The sequence below is a fragment of the Arachis ipaensis genome, chromosome B7 (genome assembly GCF_059453495.1).
Source record: "Arachis ipaensis isolate K30076 ecotype BB chromosome B7, ASM5945349v1, whole genome shotgun sequence".
Taxonomy (NCBI): Eukaryota; Viridiplantae; Streptophyta; class Magnoliopsida; order Fabales; family Fabaceae; genus Arachis; species Arachis ipaensis.
The window spans coordinates 28074947-28096119 of NC_142442.1; the positions used below are offsets into that span (position 1 = coordinate 28074947).

Here is a 21173-nt window from a genome sequence, read left to right on the forward strand (position 1 = left end):
AAAATCGTCATTTTTAATAAAAATTTTTATTTTATTACTAAATTATCCTTATTTTAATAAAAAATTATAAAATTTTAAAAAAAATAAAAGAAAGAATGCGTGGGGGGGGGGGAGAAAGGAAAAAGGGTACGCAAGGGGGAGGGGAAAGGGGAAAGGGGAAAGGAAGAGGGGGAAGGGGGGAAGGGGAAAGGGAAGGGGAAGAGGGGAGGGGAGACGGAAGCCACGACAACACGGTGACCACTCACCACCACCGTCGCGTCTTCTCCATCTTCGCGGGCTCCCTCTTCTCTCTGTCTCTCTCTCTCTTCGGCAGCGACGGGACGACCTCCCCCTCGCGGCGGGACGAGGCTGAGCAGCGGCTGGGCGCAACACATTTCTCACCTCGACGGCGACGCGTGTAACGACGGCGACTCCTCCCCCTTGGTCACTGGCTTGCGTCCTCTCTCTCTCCCCCTAGGTGCGACACGATGGCGACGGTGACACGTGTAACGGCGGCGATTCCTCCCCTTTGGTCACTGACTCGCCGTCATCTCTTCTTCCCCCTCTCTTTTTTCTGTTTGAGCTTCTCCTTCTTCGGCTTTTGTCTTTACTTCTAATTCAAATTTTTATTTGTTATTTTCTGATTTCATTATTATTGTGTGTTGATTTTGTTATTGAATTTGATGTTGTTTAATCTAATTTGGCATTCTTGAATCTGATTTGGTGTATTTGGTGGTGGTAAAGATGTTGATGGTGGTGGTAAAAGTGTTGGTGGTAAAAGTGTTGGTGGTGACGGGGTATTTTTGTCCATAAAAATTTAAAAGAACGATTTTAATACAAAATAAAACGTTTAGGACAATTCTAAATAAAAAATTACATCAGGGACGGTTTCGATTCTGACTCTCATCATTAGGGACCAAAACAATACTTATCCCTAATAATAATAATAATAATAATAATAATAATAATAATAATAATAATAATAATAATAATAATAATAAAAAATATAAAGTGGGCTATAGATTACATATACATTTGAAATTTTAAAAAATGAATGTTTATAAATATTATAAAAATTAATCTTCCTTAATAATTTTTATATTAAAGGTCTTTTTTAATAATTAAATATTTCTGATAGTCTTTTACAATATTTTTTTAAATTAAATCTTACAAAATTTTTGAATTCAGTGATAGAAATGGACAAAAACTCTAACTTCAGTCATACAGTAAAGAAATAAAAATCTTGAATAGTTATACTTTGAACATGTATTGATGTCATTAAGGTATAATACAGAGGATGCTAACAAGTAAAATCATAATTATAGAAACCAAAAACAAACCTATTACCTTTTTTTAAAAGAATATAATATTATAACTATTAATAATATTTTTTTATTTTTTTATTTTTTATATATTAATCTTTTTTGTAAAAAATTATATTTTTAGGTTATTTTTTATTTATTTATTTCTTTTAAACCTATTTTTTCTCTATTTTTCTATCATATTCAAGAGACAAATATATTTTTAGAGTATTGATAAAATGGTCTTTCTAAATTGGTATCCATCCTAAACTAATGAAAAATTTGTCGCATCCTACAACCACACCGATCCTTTTAGAGTGTGGATCTTATCCGATGCGGTGACAGTACGGATCAGATAATATTCGTCGTTGTTTTTGTCGGCGCTTATGTTAGGTAGCATTTGGAAGAGCGACAGAGACTAAGAAACTGAGATTGAGAGACAGAGACTGAGAGACTGAAATTGAGAGACAGAGGCTGAGAGACCAAGACTGAAATAAGTCTCAGTATTATATTTGGTGTAAAGTGGAAGACAGAGACTAAAATAAGAATAAAACTCTATTTAATTTGTACACAGAGTAAACTGAGAATTAATTAATTAATTGAAATGATGATAATTTTGGTGAAAAGTGTTATTAAAGTTTCAGTTTTCGTCCCACCAAATTTCAGTCCCATGTCCCCACTTTTTGGAGATACTTCTGAAATTTTGGGAACAGATACTATAATTTTAGTACTAGTCTCTGAACTAACAAACATGATACTGAGTCTTAGTCTCTTATGATCTGTCTCAGATATTGAAATTTTGTTTTCTCCTTTTCTTACTTTGGTTATCTTTTATGTTATAAAAAAGATCCTAATTTCCTTTCAGTACCATATTAAATTCACATAAATATATAAGTTCAAATTAAAGTTCAAAATCTAGCATCAACATCATCACTTTAACTTATCAAACTGTTAACGAAATAAGTTTGAGTTGGCTATCGTTCTTCCTTGACTTAGTTATAAATCTATAAACAAATCAAATTCATGATCTCACTATATTAATATAACAATAGTTTATCATTATTTTATTTTAATACTTGATTAAATTCACATTAATTGCTAGTGTTTTATTTTAAACTTGCTCTTGAATAAATTTTATTTTCATTTGCTGTTGTTACAAAAATAATTCTAATGAATATACTCTAATTAAGTGAATTAAGTTATTAAACATAATTTTTAGATTGAATTTTGAGAATAGAATAATAATATTTTAAGCTTTATTCATGCATCAAAATCGTGTGATTAATGTAATTTATATAGTTGTACTGATATTTTGTTTCCTAATGTGTTAGATATGATATGATTTTATTTTTAATTCTTTATTATTGTATTAATTAATAATTTTTTTTAATCTTAAAAAACTTTATACTTACATTAAAATAAAAATTTTCACTTATAGTCGGATATTGGTCATTGCATCAATAAGTTTCCTTTAAAAATAAATGACTAGGTAGGTTTTTGTATTGTTCGAGTGTACATCTAGTTAGGTAACAACAGAAATATTCAAAACTGATGCGGTCGCTCTATAATTTCCAGTTATTATGAAAACTAGTTGTATTTTAATCTTGAGTTTTACACTTTTACTTTCGTATAAAATAAAGTAATCTCTAATTTTATTAGCGCTCTTTTTTTTTTAAACACGATTCTTGGGTAAACATCAATACACCGTACACCTTTTTGTTTAATCACACTTGAAATCTTATGACTGACTAAATTGAATTTCCTTTACATGATTTAACAAATTAAAAGATTCAAAGCTTTACATTAGAGCTTTAGACCAGAGGCTAACATTAACTACGAGATGTAACCAAATAACTATGCTTGGATTGAATGGAGGCACTTTTGTCATATTTCGTTAAATCGCCATATTTCGTTAATGGAGGCCAATAAAATTCTTTGTTATAGATAACTCTATACTTCATAAATACAACATATCATCAGCTGCAACTGAGTTATATCTCAGAAAAATGAGAATATATATTTTTAGAGAGAAAAAATAGAACAAATTTACAACAATAATTCCTCCATATATGTTATAGCAGTCATGTGATACCAATCATATTTTTTATTAATTTCTTTTGAAAACGAAAAACAAAAACTGAAAAACAAGAACTAGATTAAGGTAACTCAAATGTCGTTTCAGTTCTGCCAAGTCTATACACAAAGAACTAGATATTCGATTACAAAAGCATGATTACATTTTCTCACAAAAATACTAATTAACTAAAGATAGCACCAAGGGACTAAAAAAACAGTGTCTAAAACAATAACCATCTCTCTTGCGGCTTCCTATCCACATTCCAAAGGAATCAAAGAACAATATGAATGCATTCACCTCAAGCGCAGTGGAACATCGTCGTTAACCGCACGCTCAGCAGAATTAACAGCACGATTTGGAACCGCAGCCCAACCGCAGCCCAGCCTCATGGGCCGCAATAGGAACATCAGGAACAAGCTCCTGGTCTGCACGGTGATTATTATTCAGATCTGGTGTAACTGTAAATAGAGTTAGTAATCTTGGATATACGTCAGGACCGGGTACCCCAATTTGAAGAATGTTAACAAAAAAAAATAGAGATAAGAAAATAAAGAATATGTATTAAAGTTGTTGTTTACATGATAAAGGGTTATGTTCAGGACGGACCCAAGCACAACAATGAGGGGGCACTTGCCCCCACTTTAAATTTTAATTTTTGTTTTAAAAAATATAGTTATATATAATATGCTTCCATTTTAAATTTTAAATGACTCCATTATAAATAAAATAAATTCAATTAGTTAAAGTTTTAAATTTATTTTTTTATTTTTTTATTATTTTGACTATTATTTAACCTAATCAAATTTAATTATTGTATAGTCACTTCTTTATTATTCTCTTAAACCCTCTTCTTATTTTTATATTTTCAATCTTCTTTTTCTATTCTTTGTCTAATGGTCATCTTCTCTTCATCAAAAAGTAAATTTTAAATTCTCCAATTTTTTTATATAGCTCTCCATGACTCTATGTATATTTCAATTTCATTATTTCTCTTTTTGATATTTTCAATTGAAATTTTTAATTCAAACAATTATAGTTTAGGTATTAATCTAATATTTTATTTTTTTTCGTGACTTTATATATTTTATTTTATTCTCGATTTATTCATCCTTATTAATTATTTTTTATTTTTTGTTCTATTATATGTACCTATGTTGCATATAAAATTTTAAAATGAACTGATTAATTTATTAATTTAAAATTATTTTTATTTTTAAAAATAATGATAAAAATATTTTAATTACAATATATAATTAAACAGATACATAAAATCTTTTATCTAATATTATATCAAAATTAAATTAAAAAATATATAATAAATTTTATTATTTTAAAAAGAAATAAAAAAATTATAAATTATGTTTTTATTATTTTATATAAACATACTTTTCATATAAAGATTTAATTTTTTTAGTATTTATATATAATTTTAATTTCAAATTATAAATACTGATGTATCATTAGGCACTAATATGCCAGTTAATTCGGTTTTTTATTATTAAATGTGTATAAAAAGATTAGTTAGGATAATAAGTTATCTATAATTTAATTTAAATATTTTAATTTTAAATTTTAGAAATAAAAAAATATTTTTTTATAAATTATATATAATGAATAATATTTTAAGAATAAAAATGTTTACTGAATCTTTTTAATTTTTATATCTTCATATAATTAATAATATTTAACAAAATTTTTTTAATATATATATTTTTGCCCCCACTTCTAAAATTTTCTGGGTCTGTCACTGGTCATGTTATTTATAAGGATAACCTCTTAAATATTTAGCTACTAACTACTAACTCTCAACTACTTATTATTACTCTAACATAACTACTTATTATTGTTCTAATATGCCCCCACAAGTTGGAAGATGAAAAATATCAAGAACTCCTATTTTTGAGAGATTAAATGAAAGAGATGAGCGGACAATGACTTAATAAAGATGTCAACCCAATGGTAATGATTTAGGCCCAATGGGAAGGAAAATGGGTTGTTCGTTGGTGTTTCATGAAATTGTTTTGTTTAGACATGTGTGGGTTTGGTATGTTTAAAACAAATTTAGTACTAGTGACAAAAGATATTACCATTTCATAGAAAACAATGTTTATGAACATTTCAAATTTTTTATTTTTCAAAGTGTAAACAACATACTCTTTAATTCCATTTTTAAAATCAAGAAAAATAGCTTTCTTTGTCCTTAGATCAAATTTAGAACGATTAGTCATGACAGTTGATACATAGCATAAGCAACCAAAAACTTTTATATCATTATAATCAGGAGATTTATTAAATAAAATTTCAAAAGAAGTTTTAAAATTATTTATAGAAGAAAGAATTCGGTTAATTAGATAAACTGCATGATTGATAGTATAGGACCAAAATGATAGAGGTAAATTAGATTGAAACATGAGAGCACGAGCCACATTTAAAATATGTTGGTGCTTACGTTCCACTCTCCCATTCTGTTCGGGTGTTTCAACACAACTACGTTGATTAATTATGCCCTTTGAAAAAAAATCATGTAAGAGAAATTCCGGTCCATTGTCGGAACATATATACTTAACTTTGGAGTTAAATTGCGTTTCGACCAATGCAATAAAATTCTTGACATGATTTTATACTTCGCTTTTCGATTGCAATAAAACTACCCAAGTAAAACGGCTGAAATCACCAACAATAGTTAAAAAATATTTATGATTATGGATTAAATTTTGTCAAAACGGTCCCATATATCAAAATGCAATAATTCAAAAATTACATTAGCTTTATTAAAACTGGGAGAGAATGAAAGTTTCTTTTGCTTGAAAAAATGACAAACATCACAAGGCTAATCATGAGGCATAGAAATAAAAGAAAAATTGTCTATGTAAAAATTTTAACCTTTGTCATAAATTGAAAGGTGTAATAGATGTTAAATGAGTGGTATTTATTATATGAGTAGGAAATGGATTATTTGTTGTGATGGAGGTTTTAAGGACATACAACCCTTCTCTCATGCTACCCAAACCAATTATCTTCAAATTGTTGTCCTATAAGAAACAAGAAGAGTGTGAAAAAGTAAGTTGATAATTGATCATTGAAGTTATTTTTGAAATAGAAATAATATTAAAATTGAAGTGAGGTAGGTAAAGAACATCATGAAGAGACCTAATTAAAAATTTTGCAAAACTATAGAGACCGACAGAGTAATTAAACCTTATTAGAAATAATAGTTAAATCAAGTAGTTTTTATTTTCTAATTAAAAGTTAACAAGATAATTTTTCAAAAAAAATTAATTAATTGACATAAATATAAATACTTATTGCCATTATATCTCTTCTTATTTTGTTTTAAATTCAATTATCTCATTTAATTATTCTAATAATTTTATTTTAGTTGTAAAACGTGTATGAAAAAAACTAAATGGTACTTAATTTTTTTTATCTAAAAATAAATTTAAAAACCTTTTCAGGTCTTTATTTGCGTGCCATGAAAATTTAAGTTTACGTCTTTAAATATGATGCGAATTTCACAAACTATAAATTTAAGTTGCTTTTGAAAAAATAGCTTAAATAATAAATATTTATATTAAAAGTAACTTATAAATAAATTATTTTGTATTTAATTTTTTAATTCTAAAAATACTTATTTTAAGAGAAGAGTGATAAAAAACTTTTTATTATGAAAGAAGTCGTTTTTTTTAACTTCTCCATAAGCACTAAAATAACTTTTTAAAAAGTTGTAATTTGGCTTTGAAAATTGCACCAGACATTAATAGTATACCTTTTCACGGTCCAGGCATGCAAAGGAGATGGACAGAAATACTAGGTACTTCCACAATCTAGCTTCAGCACGGAGGCGGAACAATCAGATTGGTTGATAAACCCATATTTTATGATATATTTTGTGCTCAAATCAAGTGATTTATACAATCCTTCATCCACTTATTCATGTAAATTGCATAGTTTTACTTTCCCTTCCTTATTATGTGAAGTATGTGAAAAACATGTTTCCTATGCTTTAAAAATATTTATTTTAATTACCTTTTATTACCATTCGATGTCGTGATCTGTGTGTTAAGTATTTTCAGATCTCCTAAGGCAGGAATGATTTAAAGGATGGAAAGGAAACATACAAAAATGGAAGAAAAGCACAAAATAGATTTTTTGAAGAAACTGGCAGCGACGCGAACGCATGGACGACGCGGCCGCAGGCCTAGCGCGAAAAGGCAGCGATGCGAACGCGTGACCCACGCGGACGCGTGCCTTGAGCAGAATGTAAATAACGCGTACGCGTGATCGAAGCGAACGCGTGACAAGGAAAACTCCCAGATAACGCAATCGCGTGACCCACGCGGACGCGTGACAGACGCCACGTGCAGAAATTGCAGAAAACGCCCCCAGCGATTTCTGAAGCTCTTTTGGCCCAGATCCAAGTCCAGAAAGCACAGATTAGAGGTTATAAAGTGGGGGAATGCATCCATTCAGGAGAGGCCTTCCATTATTCACTTTTCATAGTTTAGATGTAGTTTTTAGAGAGAGAGGTTCTCTCCTCTCTCTTAGGTTTTAGGATTAGGATTCCTCTTAAAGGATTTAGGATTTCAACTCTTCATCAGGTTCAATATTCCTTTTACTTTATATTTCTCTTTACTTTTAGATACTTTAATGCTTTTATTTAATTACTTATGTTACCAATTTGGTTTATGAACTCTTTATGTTAGATTGATGTTCTCTTATTAATGCAATTGAGGTATTTCAGATTTATGACTCTTATTTAGCTTTTTGTTATATTCTTGGCTTTAATTGATTAACTGGAGGCTCTTGAGTTATTAAACTTATCGTGATTGTTGATTAATTCCTCTAATTGACTGGAATTCCACTAACTCTAGTCTTTCCTTAGGAGTTGGCTAGGACTTGGGAATCTAACTAATTAGTCTACTTGACTTTCCCTTGGTTTCGTAAGGGTTAACTAAGTGGGGTTAAACTCAATTCTCATAAGAATAACTAGGATAGGACTTCCGAATTTTCATACCCTGCCAAGAGTTTATTTTATAGTTATTTATTTATTTTATTTGTCATTTAAATTACTTGTTCTTTACTTTCAAAACTCCCAATTTACAAAACTCATAACCAATAATAAGAACATCTCCCTGTAATTCCTTGAGAGACGACCCGATGTTTAAATACTTTGGTTATCAATTTATTTAGGGGTTTGTTACTTGTGACAACCAAAACGTTTGCACGAAGGGATTTCTATTGGTTTAGAAACTATATCTACAACGCGACTATTTTTATAAAATTCTTTACTAGCAAAAATCCTAACGTCAAAATGGCGCCGTTGCCGAGGAATTGCAAACGTGTGCCTTACTATTGGTTATTGTAAATATTTTTCTTTTACTTGTTTATTTGTTTTTGTTTTCTTTTATTTCTATTAGCTACTATGAATTCTCACCCCTCTCGCTTTGAGTTTGGTTCTAAATTTGTTGAAAGGAGTGGAAGCTATAACAGGAATATACATCAAGGTCTAAGCAATCAAGGATGGATGGAGCCAAGAGGATCTAATCAACCCTTTAGGCAACGTAACCCTCCGAGATATCATGGCAAGGACCACTCTACAATGCATACCAAGCTGGCAGATATGGTGGACCACCTTGTAATTACCAACAAGCCCCACCCTGTACTTATAGACCACCCTCTCAACGTAGCTTTGAACCACTACACTCACAAGTTCTTTTTCACCATTCACCACCGTATGATGTAACACCCTACCATACTTAATCTTATGCTTAAGTCATAAGACTGAGATAGTAAGGTATTACGACCTCTAAAAATAGTAATATATATATATATAATAATAGAGAAAAGATACTTAACTAGGAGCCTTGAAAAATGGGTAAAACAAAATCGCAAAACAAAAAGCGCAACGCTCAGGAAAGGATTACTTGCGTGCTAAGAAACCTAATAGGAACATGATAAAGTTAAGCAAAAGAATAAAGGAAAGCCAAGGAAACAGCATAACTAGCCCCTGACTTAGCCTGCGAAGCTAAGGCTGGCCAGAGGATATATATATATATATATACATATGAACATACATAGGTATTTCCAAAATATACCAAAATACCAAAATAAACTCCTATCTCTCCCTCAACCTCTAAGAGGAGCAGCATACATAAGTTACTTGGAGAGTAAGCTAAATACATATATATATATATATATATATATATATATATATATACAAATAGAAAACCAAAATATACCCAAGGACTACTTCGCTTCCCAGGATCTAGACGCCTAGCGAGGAGCCTCTCGACCTACATCTGAAAAACAACAATACAATATGGAATGAGAACCTCCGGTTCTCAGCATGGTAAAAGTGCCACGCGCATAATAAATAAGGTCCTGAGAATGCCATAGGCAATCCTAGAACTCCGTTATACAATTATCCAACTTAATTACTAAACAGAAGCTATAACAGGGGTAGGTATTCTAAATCTACCTAACTCACTCAATTTCAATCCTAATCTAACACCAAACCATTTCTCCTTTTCCTCCATCCCTCCATTATCCACAATGCAACAGAAACAAGCAACCAAACAAGGTCACGCACAAGTAATGAGCAGATAGTACAAATAGCAAGTATAACAGATAGCAGGTGATATATATCAATTAGGCATACCCAGAAAATGCATAGCAATCAATACAAACAAATGCATATGATGCATGCCTGTCCTATGGCTGATGGGGCCCATCTGTCGGTTATCCAGCCAACCCGACAAGTTCGAAAACCTTAGACTGTCCCCCGTCGTGCATCCCCAAGAGTCTATGCATAGAGTTCACATTCATATTTCATAAAATCACTCAATGGGGGCTATCCATACCCGGGAATTTATACGTGCCCGGTCACCCTTACGACGTAGGGTAAACAGAGTATCGAGATTCAACCTGGAACACGTGATGGCGAGCCACGGCTCTTACCCAGGGAACTCGTATCTCAGATAGCATTATTCATAAGCCATTTCATAGTCATAATCATTATTTAATCATTCATCAAGCCATGGCATATTAACTCCTTTTATTAACAACCTCCCTTTCACATTTTTCATCGTCATTCCCTTATAATTCATCTTGATTACCCTTTCCGGGTCCTGACCAAACTTTTTATCAAAATCTTTTCATCCTTCTTAATATCGAATACTCTTAAAATCAACCCAACTCTAACATTAAATCAATCACATCACACGAGGATTGAACTTTAACTTCTCGAACTCATGACTATCACTAAGACATCCTCGACACTCTATTTTCTTTTCTGTTTCTAATATAGCAAATGAACTCGGAATCGCACAAACTTTATGTCCAGGCGTTCATATTGAAATAAGCTTTCTAACAAACTAAATATCATAATTTTCTGATTTTTCTAGCTTCAAAAATAAAGGAAAAATCGTGACTGCTCTGCAGTGCATAAAACCAGAAAAACAGCAGCAGCATGTGATATTCAAAATTCAATATAAAATCCAAGTTAAATCCAATGAATTTTGAAAATTAATGTAGTTAAACTTTAATCATCCAAGTTTCTTTCTCAATTGGTTCTGAGTCAATACCATTTTTAATGAAAAAGTTACATTACCTGTAAGTTAAGTAAAAATGAGACAAAATCTGTTTTAAAAACTAACAAGCTTAGTACCTTTCAATTGGAATAACTTTTATTACAAAACTCCAATTAAGCTAAATTTTGATTTGAGAACCTTTAGCTCATCCAGAAACAAGTGTGTCTTGGTTGCAACCCAATTTCTATTTAATTCTAAGAGTTACAAGCATTGGAAGTTGATGCATAGCTTGCTGAAATTTGTTTCTTTTCAGTTTTGACCACCAATATTCAAAATTCACAGCTCCCAATCCTCAACTCTTAAAATTCTGAAATTTTAGAGAAATAAAGAAAGTTAATCAAATTTTATATTAAAATTAGTTTCGCTCCAAAACTCAACTCGTAGAAGTCGCAGCAAGACAAACAAGTTGCTGCCCTGTTTGATCTTTTCTGCTGCTGGACAGATTTAACAACCTAACTTTAAAAATTTGCTATAAATTGTATATTTAACAAAAAGGTCCCAAATTTTCCAGTTTAGTTCCTTATATTCCCAAGTTTAGTCCAAACTTGGTCTCATGCAATTCTGATCATTACATAATTAGTTACAGCATATACAATACCACCACAACACAACTCTACATCCTTATTAACAAACACCAATTCTAATCCATCATAAATAAATATAAGAGCACACCATTAATAACTTTCACACCTCATAATTCTAATATATAAATTCACTAACAAATCTATTCTAACAACATTACAAGGCTAATCATTAAATACAACAAACAATCCAACTTATTCTATGGTTCCTCTAACCTAAGTTTTCACAACACCGTAAATATTAAACGTGCGAAACTTAAACCATACCTTGGCCGATTACTTAGTTCACCCAAGGAAGCCTCACAACTCGAAATTACAGCCACTCCAAGCTCAATCAAACAGTCCCAAAACAAGCCTTGGTCATCAACAAACCACCAAGTAATCCCAATTCAATTCCAATGCTTATATACCCACTTAATCTACACCTAATACATATACATGTTCCAATTTCAGATTTCTCATCATAAATACAAGATTGGACTATGGTTTAGGTTGTCCTTACCATGCCCACACGCATAACAACTCGAGCTCAATAAGCTCCGCAAGCTAAATTAAACCTAAAACACCAAATTATACAAAATCTCAACACCAAAGCCCAATAAATTCAGAACTGGAAATGAGAAAATTGAGGAAGAAAGCATGGCTTCCTTACCTTACAATGTTATGGGCTTTGTAGAGCTCAACGCCGCGGTCGCGTGGCTGCAAACGGATCGTCAATCGGAGCTCGGAGCGAGAAGTTATATGGATTTGAATGAAATCAAGGGTTTTGGAATCTTCAACATGTTCTTCCCCATTTTGGCTCTGCCCAGCGTGTTCTGCATGCTGAATGGAAATGAAATAAATGAGCTTCAGCTCATTATATATAGTGAGTTGGTTGGGCCCACGGGCCCGGTTTGGGTCCGGTTCGACCGGTTCGGCTCGTTTAGCCCAATTTTGGGCCAAATTTTTCGAAAGTGATATCAAAATTCTCGTTTTGTCGAGCTCTATCCTATTTTGATATTAGTTTTGCATATTTAATTTTCCAATTGAAAATTCAATTTATTAACTAATTATATACCGATTTTAGCGGGGTTTATATCCTACCCACCTAATTAGGAATTTTGTCCTCAAAATTCAGAGTGCGTTACCTGAATGGAGGTGTGGGTAGTCCTTCCGCATCTCTATCTCAAGCTCCTATGTATATTCTTCAATACCAGCCCAACACCAAGTTACTTTCACTAAGAAAGTCTCTTTCCCGTGTAAACGCTTAATGCTGGTATCATCAATTCTAACGAGAGTTATTGGAAACGTCAGATCTTCTCTCACTTGAACTAATTCCGGCTTTAGGGCATGACTATGATCAAAATTGTATTTACGAAGCTGCGATATGTGAAACACGTCATGCAGGTTCGAACAATGTGGTAGTAAAGCGATCCTATACGCCACTTGTCCGATGTGATAGGCATTTAGTTTTTTAGTTTTTGATTGATCATCCGATTCTAGTTCATTGAAGTGATCTTCAGAAATAGGTATCCCCTTCCTTCCAACTTGAGAAGTCTTCTTCTTAGATCCACCTAACTCTTTTGTCGGCTTTCATAGTGAGAATTCTAACTTAGATTTGCGTAACTCTTCCCCTGTTGTTTCGGCTGTCAAATTCAGGAACTAAGACGTTTGATATTCCAGTTTTCAGTTAATTCAAAGGTGTTTAGCATACTGTGAAGTCTCACCTTCTCCCTGATGTATAGTCTCTTTGATATCCCCAATAAGTGGTTTACTCCGATGGGCAAAACGGGCCTGGTCGCTTGATCTACAGTTCCCTAACAGTATCACCTTTTGTCCTAGTCTTTGGTAACCTATTATGAAATCAATGGCTATTCATTTTTATCTTTAATGTAGAACCTTCGACGGTTGTGGCATTTCAAACAGTTTCTGGTGGCCTTTCATTTCTTTCTCATACGTCAAACTTGTAATCACATAGATTTCCACCTCGTTCTTCATTTCTGTCTGGTCAAAATATCTTCTTTGATTCGTGGTAGGTTTTAGAAATCTCAAGGTAACTTCGAAAATTTTCTCTTGTAAGCTTCGAACAACAGTTTCTTATTTCAACTTCCGACCTCAACACATAACCCTCTCTTGGTGTCTTCTGGATTCAACCGGTTTCAGTACTCTTAGTAGCCCCTTATCACCGTTATTGCACTCCTCAAGTCTTTGACTTTACGATCTCTATTTCGACATTAAACATATAAATCTTTTCTTAGTTCCCTTTTGTTTGCCAGACTTCGACATCCTCGGTAGGTCTTTATCGTCCCCTTACGCTTCCTGCATTTCATCTTTGCTATGTTTTAAAACTGCAATAGATTTAGTTTGACTCCTTTATCTATACCCTTAATATCCAATTTAAAGTTCCAACTTATCTAGCCTTCCATTCTCCGAAATTTATATCCAAGCATTTCCCCAAAAACTTCTTACTCAGGGCATCTGTTACCACTTCACGATGTTGTATTTACACGTATCCTAAACCCCTCTGGTAATGTATCGCACTAATTCTGAGTTGTTAAATAAGTTCGGGTATTCTAATTACTGGATTTGGGGTTAATCCTTCTCTTGGAGTTTGAAAGCTCTCTTCATATTCGGGTATCTATGTAACCGGTGTATTTCTAGCGCATTAAATTAATCATAGGCTTTGTGGTCGACAAGAATTTAAAGCTCCAAAACTCTTTTTGACGGCGCACGCTTACCTGCTTCATCTTCCGTATCCAAAAGTCATGCTCTTAAGGAATCAACATCTCCACAGTCACAACTATATTTTATACGTGATACTAATATAGGCTCGAGTTGATTTTCAAAAGGACATTAAGCTCGAAAAATGAATGAGTAATACAAACGGTGTTCGTAATGAGTCAAAAAGAAAATTTTGTACACGGTTGATCAGGATTATACCGAAATGATGGAATGCACAAGGAGAGGAACCTAGGTGCATCTCAAGAAAAGAGTTCAAATTAGAGACCTTTGGTAGGAAGAACAGAGCGTACAGAGTCAAAGAAGTCTCAGCTGATTCTGAAGAACATGGTTTGCGAATAGGGGCAACTCTAGTCATAGCGAGCATACAAGATTCAAGGATTACGCGCTTATACCAAGACAAGCTCAGGCTTATCCTGGAAGAAATAATATTCATGCGCACAAGGAGTAAAGTTAGAAAGGTAGTCAAGCTATTTAGGAAGAGCTCCGGATCGAATGTCAATGTAGGTTTCAAAAGAAGGATTAGATCGAGTCGCGAAGGTTCGTTAGCACACTCTCTCTGCATAAGATTTCCTACCGTTCTCTTCCTTCTTCTCCAGCATAACCGATGCTCCCCACAAAGAAATAGTTGGTTAGGTGATTCCCTCTTCTAGTACTCCCTTCCACTCAATCCTAAATTCTACGGTTATAATGATGTCTTCACTTGTGGTGCAATTGAAGTTAATTCGGTTTCCGGTACTAAGCCTATCGCAAACTCGCTTTCTCTCTGGAATGGAAGTTTTGACACACCTTCAAGAATTGTCTTAGAAATTCTCTCGTATAGAGATTTGGTTTCATCTCCACTTATCTCTGAACAATTAACATCTAAAGGTTGTGTTCACTCTACTCCTCTTCCTCAAAGTTTCACCGTCACTAAATTCCAAACAATAACTTCGCATAACCCTCAACACTCCTGATTCCTTAGATATGGTCCAACCTGCTTCCACTACGTCACTTAATCCTTAACCTTCAAAAGTCTAACCACCCTGATTCTACTGCATCATTCTGACTCTCATCCTTTAAGAACTTAGTCACTCATCTAAGTTAGTTAAGTATCACTCCATCTTAATAACTAGTAGTCTTCGACTAACCATCGGTTCGGACTCCGCAATCATCAAAACTTGTCGTGCTTCACAAATGGATCATACATATATTAATGATACGCAAGGTAGTTAAAAACTCAACTGCTAGCTTATGATTACCTCGGGTCTGAAGATCGGATTCGACTGCATCCTGGCGTTTCTTGTGTGGACAGTCTCGAGCTATATGCCCCGACTTCTCGTACTTGTAACATACGCCTAATCTGGTCCTGCACGGTCTGTTTGGATGATACTTCTTGCACCTTGGGCACCTTAAATCATCCAGTTGAGTACTAGTTTTCCCTTTAGCATTCGGATCCGGACGGTTATCGTTCCTTCGGTCATTGCTCCAGTGCTGAGAATGTGAAGCGACCAAGCGATTCTTTTTGAAAGTTTGGCTCCTCGGTGTAATCTTTCCCTTTTTCTTTGTGAAGGGTTCTCGATGATCACTTCTTGCTACCTCAGCCCTCCTTGAGCTTTCTCCCATTGCCTGACCCACATTAACCTGCTCCAGATAACTCAGTGGTACCCCTGTATTCGGAGCATTATGTCCACCTTCATATTCATTATCATCATTGTTGCCAGTTCCAGCTTGTGGTTCCATTCCATCCATTACTCGGATGGTCGCGGCAGCAACAGTACCAATGGCAGCAGCAACACTCGTCATTGCGGTCACGATATCGGTCAAACTATCTATTGGTATGGTTACCTCATTAGCTCTCCGTCCTTGATCCCGATTACGCTCACGACTGCGCCCATGAGATGCCATTTGGTTCCTGTTCACACCAAACAAGTGATATCAAGGTGATCAGTCTCAATATCTCTAGTTTAGTATTTCAAAGTCCCAAATGCATGCTCATGAGCATTCATGCCTCATATATCAGTTAGATACCCTAAATAGCATGTATAGACACCCAGAGTATGCCCAGAGACATAATCAGTCCGTCCCTCAGGCTCTATAGGAACAAACTGCTCTGATACCATAATGTAACACCCTACCATACTTAATCTTATGCTTAAGTCATAAGACTGAGATAGTAAGGTATTACGACCTCTAAAAATAGTAATATATATATATATATATATATATATAATAATAATAATAATAATAATAATAATAATAATAATAATAATAATAATAATAATAATAGATAAAAGATACTTAACTAGGAGCCTTGAAAAATGGGTAAAACAAAATCGCAAAACAAAAAGCGCAACGCTCAGGAAAGGATTACTTGCGTGCTAAGAAACCTAATAGGAACATGATAAAGTTAAGCAAAAGAATAAAGGAAAGCCAAGGAAACAGCATAACTAGCCCCTGACTTAGCCTGCGAAGCTAAGGCTGGCCAGAGGATATAATATATATATATATATATATATATATATATATATACATATGAACATACATAGGTATCCCCAAAATATACCAAAATACCAAAATAAACTCCTATCTCTCCCTCAACCTCTAAGAGGAGCAGCATACATAAGTTACTTGGAGAGTAAGCTAAATACATATATACACATATACAAATAGAAAACCAAAATACACCCAAGGACTACTTCGCTTCCCAGGATCCAGACGCCTAGCGAGGAGCCTCTCGACCTGCATCTGAAAAACAACAATACAATATGGAATGAGAACCTCCGGTTCTCAGCATGGTAAAAGTGTCACGCGCATAATAAATAAGGTCCTGAGAATGCCATAGGCAATCCTAGAACTCCGTTATACAATTATCCAACTTAATTACTAAACAGAAGCTATAATAGGGGTAGGTATTCTAAATCTACCTAACTCACTCAATTTCAATCCTAATCTAACACCAAACCATTTCTCCTTTTCCTCCATCCCTCCATCATCCACAATGCAACAGAAACAAGCAACCAAACAAGGTCACGCACAAGTAATGAGCAGATAGTACAAATAGCAAGTATAACAGATAGCAGGTGATATATATCAATTAGGCATACCCAGAAAATGCATAGCAATCAATACAAATAAATGCATATGATGCATGCCTGTCCTATGGCTGATGGGGCCCATCTGTCGGTTATCCAGCCAACCCGACAAGTCCGAAAACCTTAGACTGTCCCCCGTCGCGCATCCCCAAGAGTCTATGCATAGAGTTCACATTCATATTTCATAAAATCACTCAATGGGGGCTATCCATACCCGGGAATTTATACGTGCCCGGTCACCCTTACGACGTAGGGTAAACAGAGTATCGAGATTCAACCTGGAACACGTGATGGCGAGCCACGGCTCTTACCCAGGGAACTCGTATCTCAGATAGCATTATTCATAAGCCATTTCATAGTCATAATCATTATTTAATCATTCATCAAGCCATGGCATATTAACTCCTTTTATTAACAACCTCCCTTTCACATTTTTCATCGTCATTCCCTTATAATTCATCTTGATTACCCTTTCCGCGTCCTGACCAAACTTTTTATCAAACTCTTTTCATCCTTCTTAATATCGAATAATCTTAAAATCAACCCAACTCTAACATTAAATCAATCACATCACACGAGGATTGAACTTTAACTTCTCGAACTCATGATTATCACTAAGACATCCTCGACACTCTATTTTCTTTTCTGTTTCTAATATAGCAAATGAACTCGGAATCGCACAAACTTTATGTCCAGGCGTTCATATTGAAATAAGCTTTCTAAAAAACTAAATATCATAATTTTCGGATTTTTCTAGTCTCAGGAATAAAGGAAAAACCGTGACTGCTCTGCAGTGCATAAAACCAGAAAAACAGCAGCAGCATGTGATATTCAAAATTCAATATAAAATCCAAGTTAAATCCAATGACTTTGAAAATTAATGTAATTAAACTTTACTCATCCAGGTTTCTTTCTCAATTGGTTCTGAGTCAATACCATTTTTAATGAAAAAGTTACATTACCTGGAAGTTAAGTAAAAATGAGACAAAATCTGTTTTAAAAACCAACAAGCTTAGTACCTTTCAATTGGAATAACTTTTATTACAAAACTCCAATTAAGCTAAATTTTGATTTGAGAACCCCTAGCTCATCCAGAAACAAGTGTGGCTTGGTTGCAACCCAATTTCTATTTAATTCTAATAGTTACAAGCATTGGAAGTTGATGCATAGTTTGCTGAAATCTGTTTCTTTTCAGTTTTGACCACCAATATTGAAAATTCACAGCTCCCAATCCTCAACTCTTAAAATTCTGAAATTTTAGAGAAATAAAGCAAGTTAATCAATTTTATAACAAAATTAGTTTCGCTCCAAAACTCAACTCGTAGAAGTCGCAGCAAGACAAACACATTGCTGCCCTGTTTGATCTTTTCTGCTGCTGGACAGATTTAACAACCTAACTTTAAAAATTTGCCATAAATTGTATATTTAACAAAAAGGTCCCAAATTTTCCAGTTTAGTTCCTTATATTCCCAAATTTAGCCCAAACTTGGTATCATGCAATTCTGATCATTACATAATTAGTTACAGCATATACAATACCACTACAACACAACTCTACATCCTTATTAACAAACACCAATTCTAATCCATCATAAATAAATATAAGAGCACACCATTAATAACTTTCACACCTCATAATTCTAATATATAAATTCACTAACAAATCTATTCTAACAACATTACAAGGCTAATCATTAAATACAACAAATAATCCAACTTATTCTATGGTTCCTCTAACCTAAGTTTTCACAACACCGTAAATATTAAACGTGCGAAACTTAAACCATACCTTGGCCGATTACTTAGTTCACCCAAGGCAGCCTCACAACTCGAAATTACAGCCCCTCCAAGCTCAATCAAACAGTCCCAAAACAAGCCTTGGTCATCAACAAACCTCCAAGTAATCCCAATTCAATTCCAATGCTTATATACCCACTTAATCTACACCTAATACATATACATGTTCCAATTTCAGATTTCTCATCATAAATACAAGATTGGACTATGGTTTAGGTTGTCCTTACCGTGCCCACACGCATAACAACTCGAGCTCAATAAGCTCCGCAAGCTAAATTAAACCTAAAACACCAAATTATACAAAATCTCAACACCAAAGCCCAATAAATTCAGAACTGGAAATGAGAAAATTGAGGAAGAAAGCATGGCTTCCTTACCTTGCAATGTTATGGGCTTTGTAGAGCTCAACGCTGCGGTCGCGTGGCTGCAAACGGATCGTCAATCAGAGCTCGGAGCGAGAAGTTATGTGGATTTGAATGAAATCAAGGGTTTTGGAATCTTCAACATGTTCTTCCCCATTTTGGCTCTGCCTAGCGTGTTCTGCATGCTGAATGGAAATGAAATAAATGAGCTTCAGCTCATTATATATAGTGAGTTGGTTGGGCCCACGGGCCCGGTTTGGGTCCGGTTCGACCGGTTCGGCTCGTTTGGCCCAATTTTGGGCCAAATTTTTCGAAAGTGATATCAAAATTCTCGTTTTGCCGAGCTCTATCCTATTTTGATATTAGTTTTGCATATTTAATTTTCCTATTGAAAATTTAATTTATTGACTAATTATATACCGATTTTAGCGTGGTTTACATATGACCCTTATCCACCACAATTCCAATCCAATTACTCCCAAGAACCACCACACTCTTATTATGAACCCTCTCTCCCCACCAATGAACCCTCGTACCCACCCCAACCTTTAGTGAATGACAAACTTCGTGTTCTTCTTCAAGGGCAAGCAAAGATACAAAGGGGTGTACTGGAACTCACTATTGCCTTAACCGAGGTAGTAAATATAATAGTTTCCCGACATCTGAGCACTCAAAGTACCCCCATGGTTACATGTGGAGAATCAAATGATGAGCGTAGCATGAAGGAGACCCTAGAAACTCCGGTGGACAATGAGGAGCATGACTTTATATTGGAACAAGTGGGGGAAGCCATGATAGTCGTAGATGAAGAAGTGGTTGAAGATTTAGGAGATGCTGAACCTCCATGGGAATCGAGAACTGTAAAGGATTCCGCTGAGAAATTCGAATCTGATACCAGAGAGGATAGTGCACAACCTCCAAAGCATATACCTTGTGAACAACTGGACGGAACAGACCAAGAAGTTGATTCCATGGGCAGTGACGATCATGAACCAAGCTCTCCTAGTCATGAACTCACATCCGCAACTGAATTCCTTGAGCCTGAAGAACCTTGTCTAAGTGAATACGAAGATGACGTCGAGGTAGATTTCTCTCAACCTCTAACGTATGACTTGAGTGACGATGAAGACATAGAAGACTTTGATCAGGACACAGTTGCAGTTGAAGAATTTCGCAAAGAAGTGGAGGAGTTCACAGAAGGATACAAGGGAGTAGAGCTTACAGAACCACTGGAAACACCTATCCCAAGACCATTACCACCTAATACAAGCTTCAAGTGGTTACAATCCTTAACATTTATCTTTACTTTTCCACTTGAATATGGTTTACTTGAAACAGATGGCCAGCTTAGAACTCTCTGCGGCTTTAAGAGTAAGAGGGAAATGGCTCGTACTTAGAGCTGGTGTACAAGATTCAATAAGGTTCCACGCTTCAATTCGAAGTGCACGGATTGGTATCATGTTCAATTGAATGGGTCTCGGAAGACGTTTGGTCATCTTGGTGAGAATACAATTTCTAAACTGCCCGGATTGAAGAATATAGATCAAGACGAAGGCGGATTCAAAAGCAAAGTTTGGGATCCTGGAATCTGTTCTGACATTCGTCACCTCGGGAGCCTGAAAATCTGTTTAAAGCTGCTAAAAAGCTTTACATGCCTAGTTTGGGATCCCGGAGGCTGTTGGCATTCCAAACATT

At 34.4% G+C, this 21173-nt stretch overlaps 1 protein-coding gene across 1 annotated transcript; it reads right to left on the reverse strand.

Annotated features, from left to right (window-relative positions):
- Positions 1–3699: 3699 nt before the first annotated feature.
- On the reverse strand, positions 3700–16132 carry LOC148550669 (uncharacterized). The gene is made up of 2 exons (XM_088494577.1): positions 15487–16132; positions 3700–3815 (listed from the first exon to the last, which is right to left on the reverse strand). The coding sequence occupies exons 1-2, from the start codon at positions 16130–16132 to the stop codon at positions 3700–3702; spliced, it is 762 nt and encodes a 253-aa protein (XP_088350703.1).
- Between the last annotated feature and the right edge of the window lie 5041 nt (positions 16133–21173).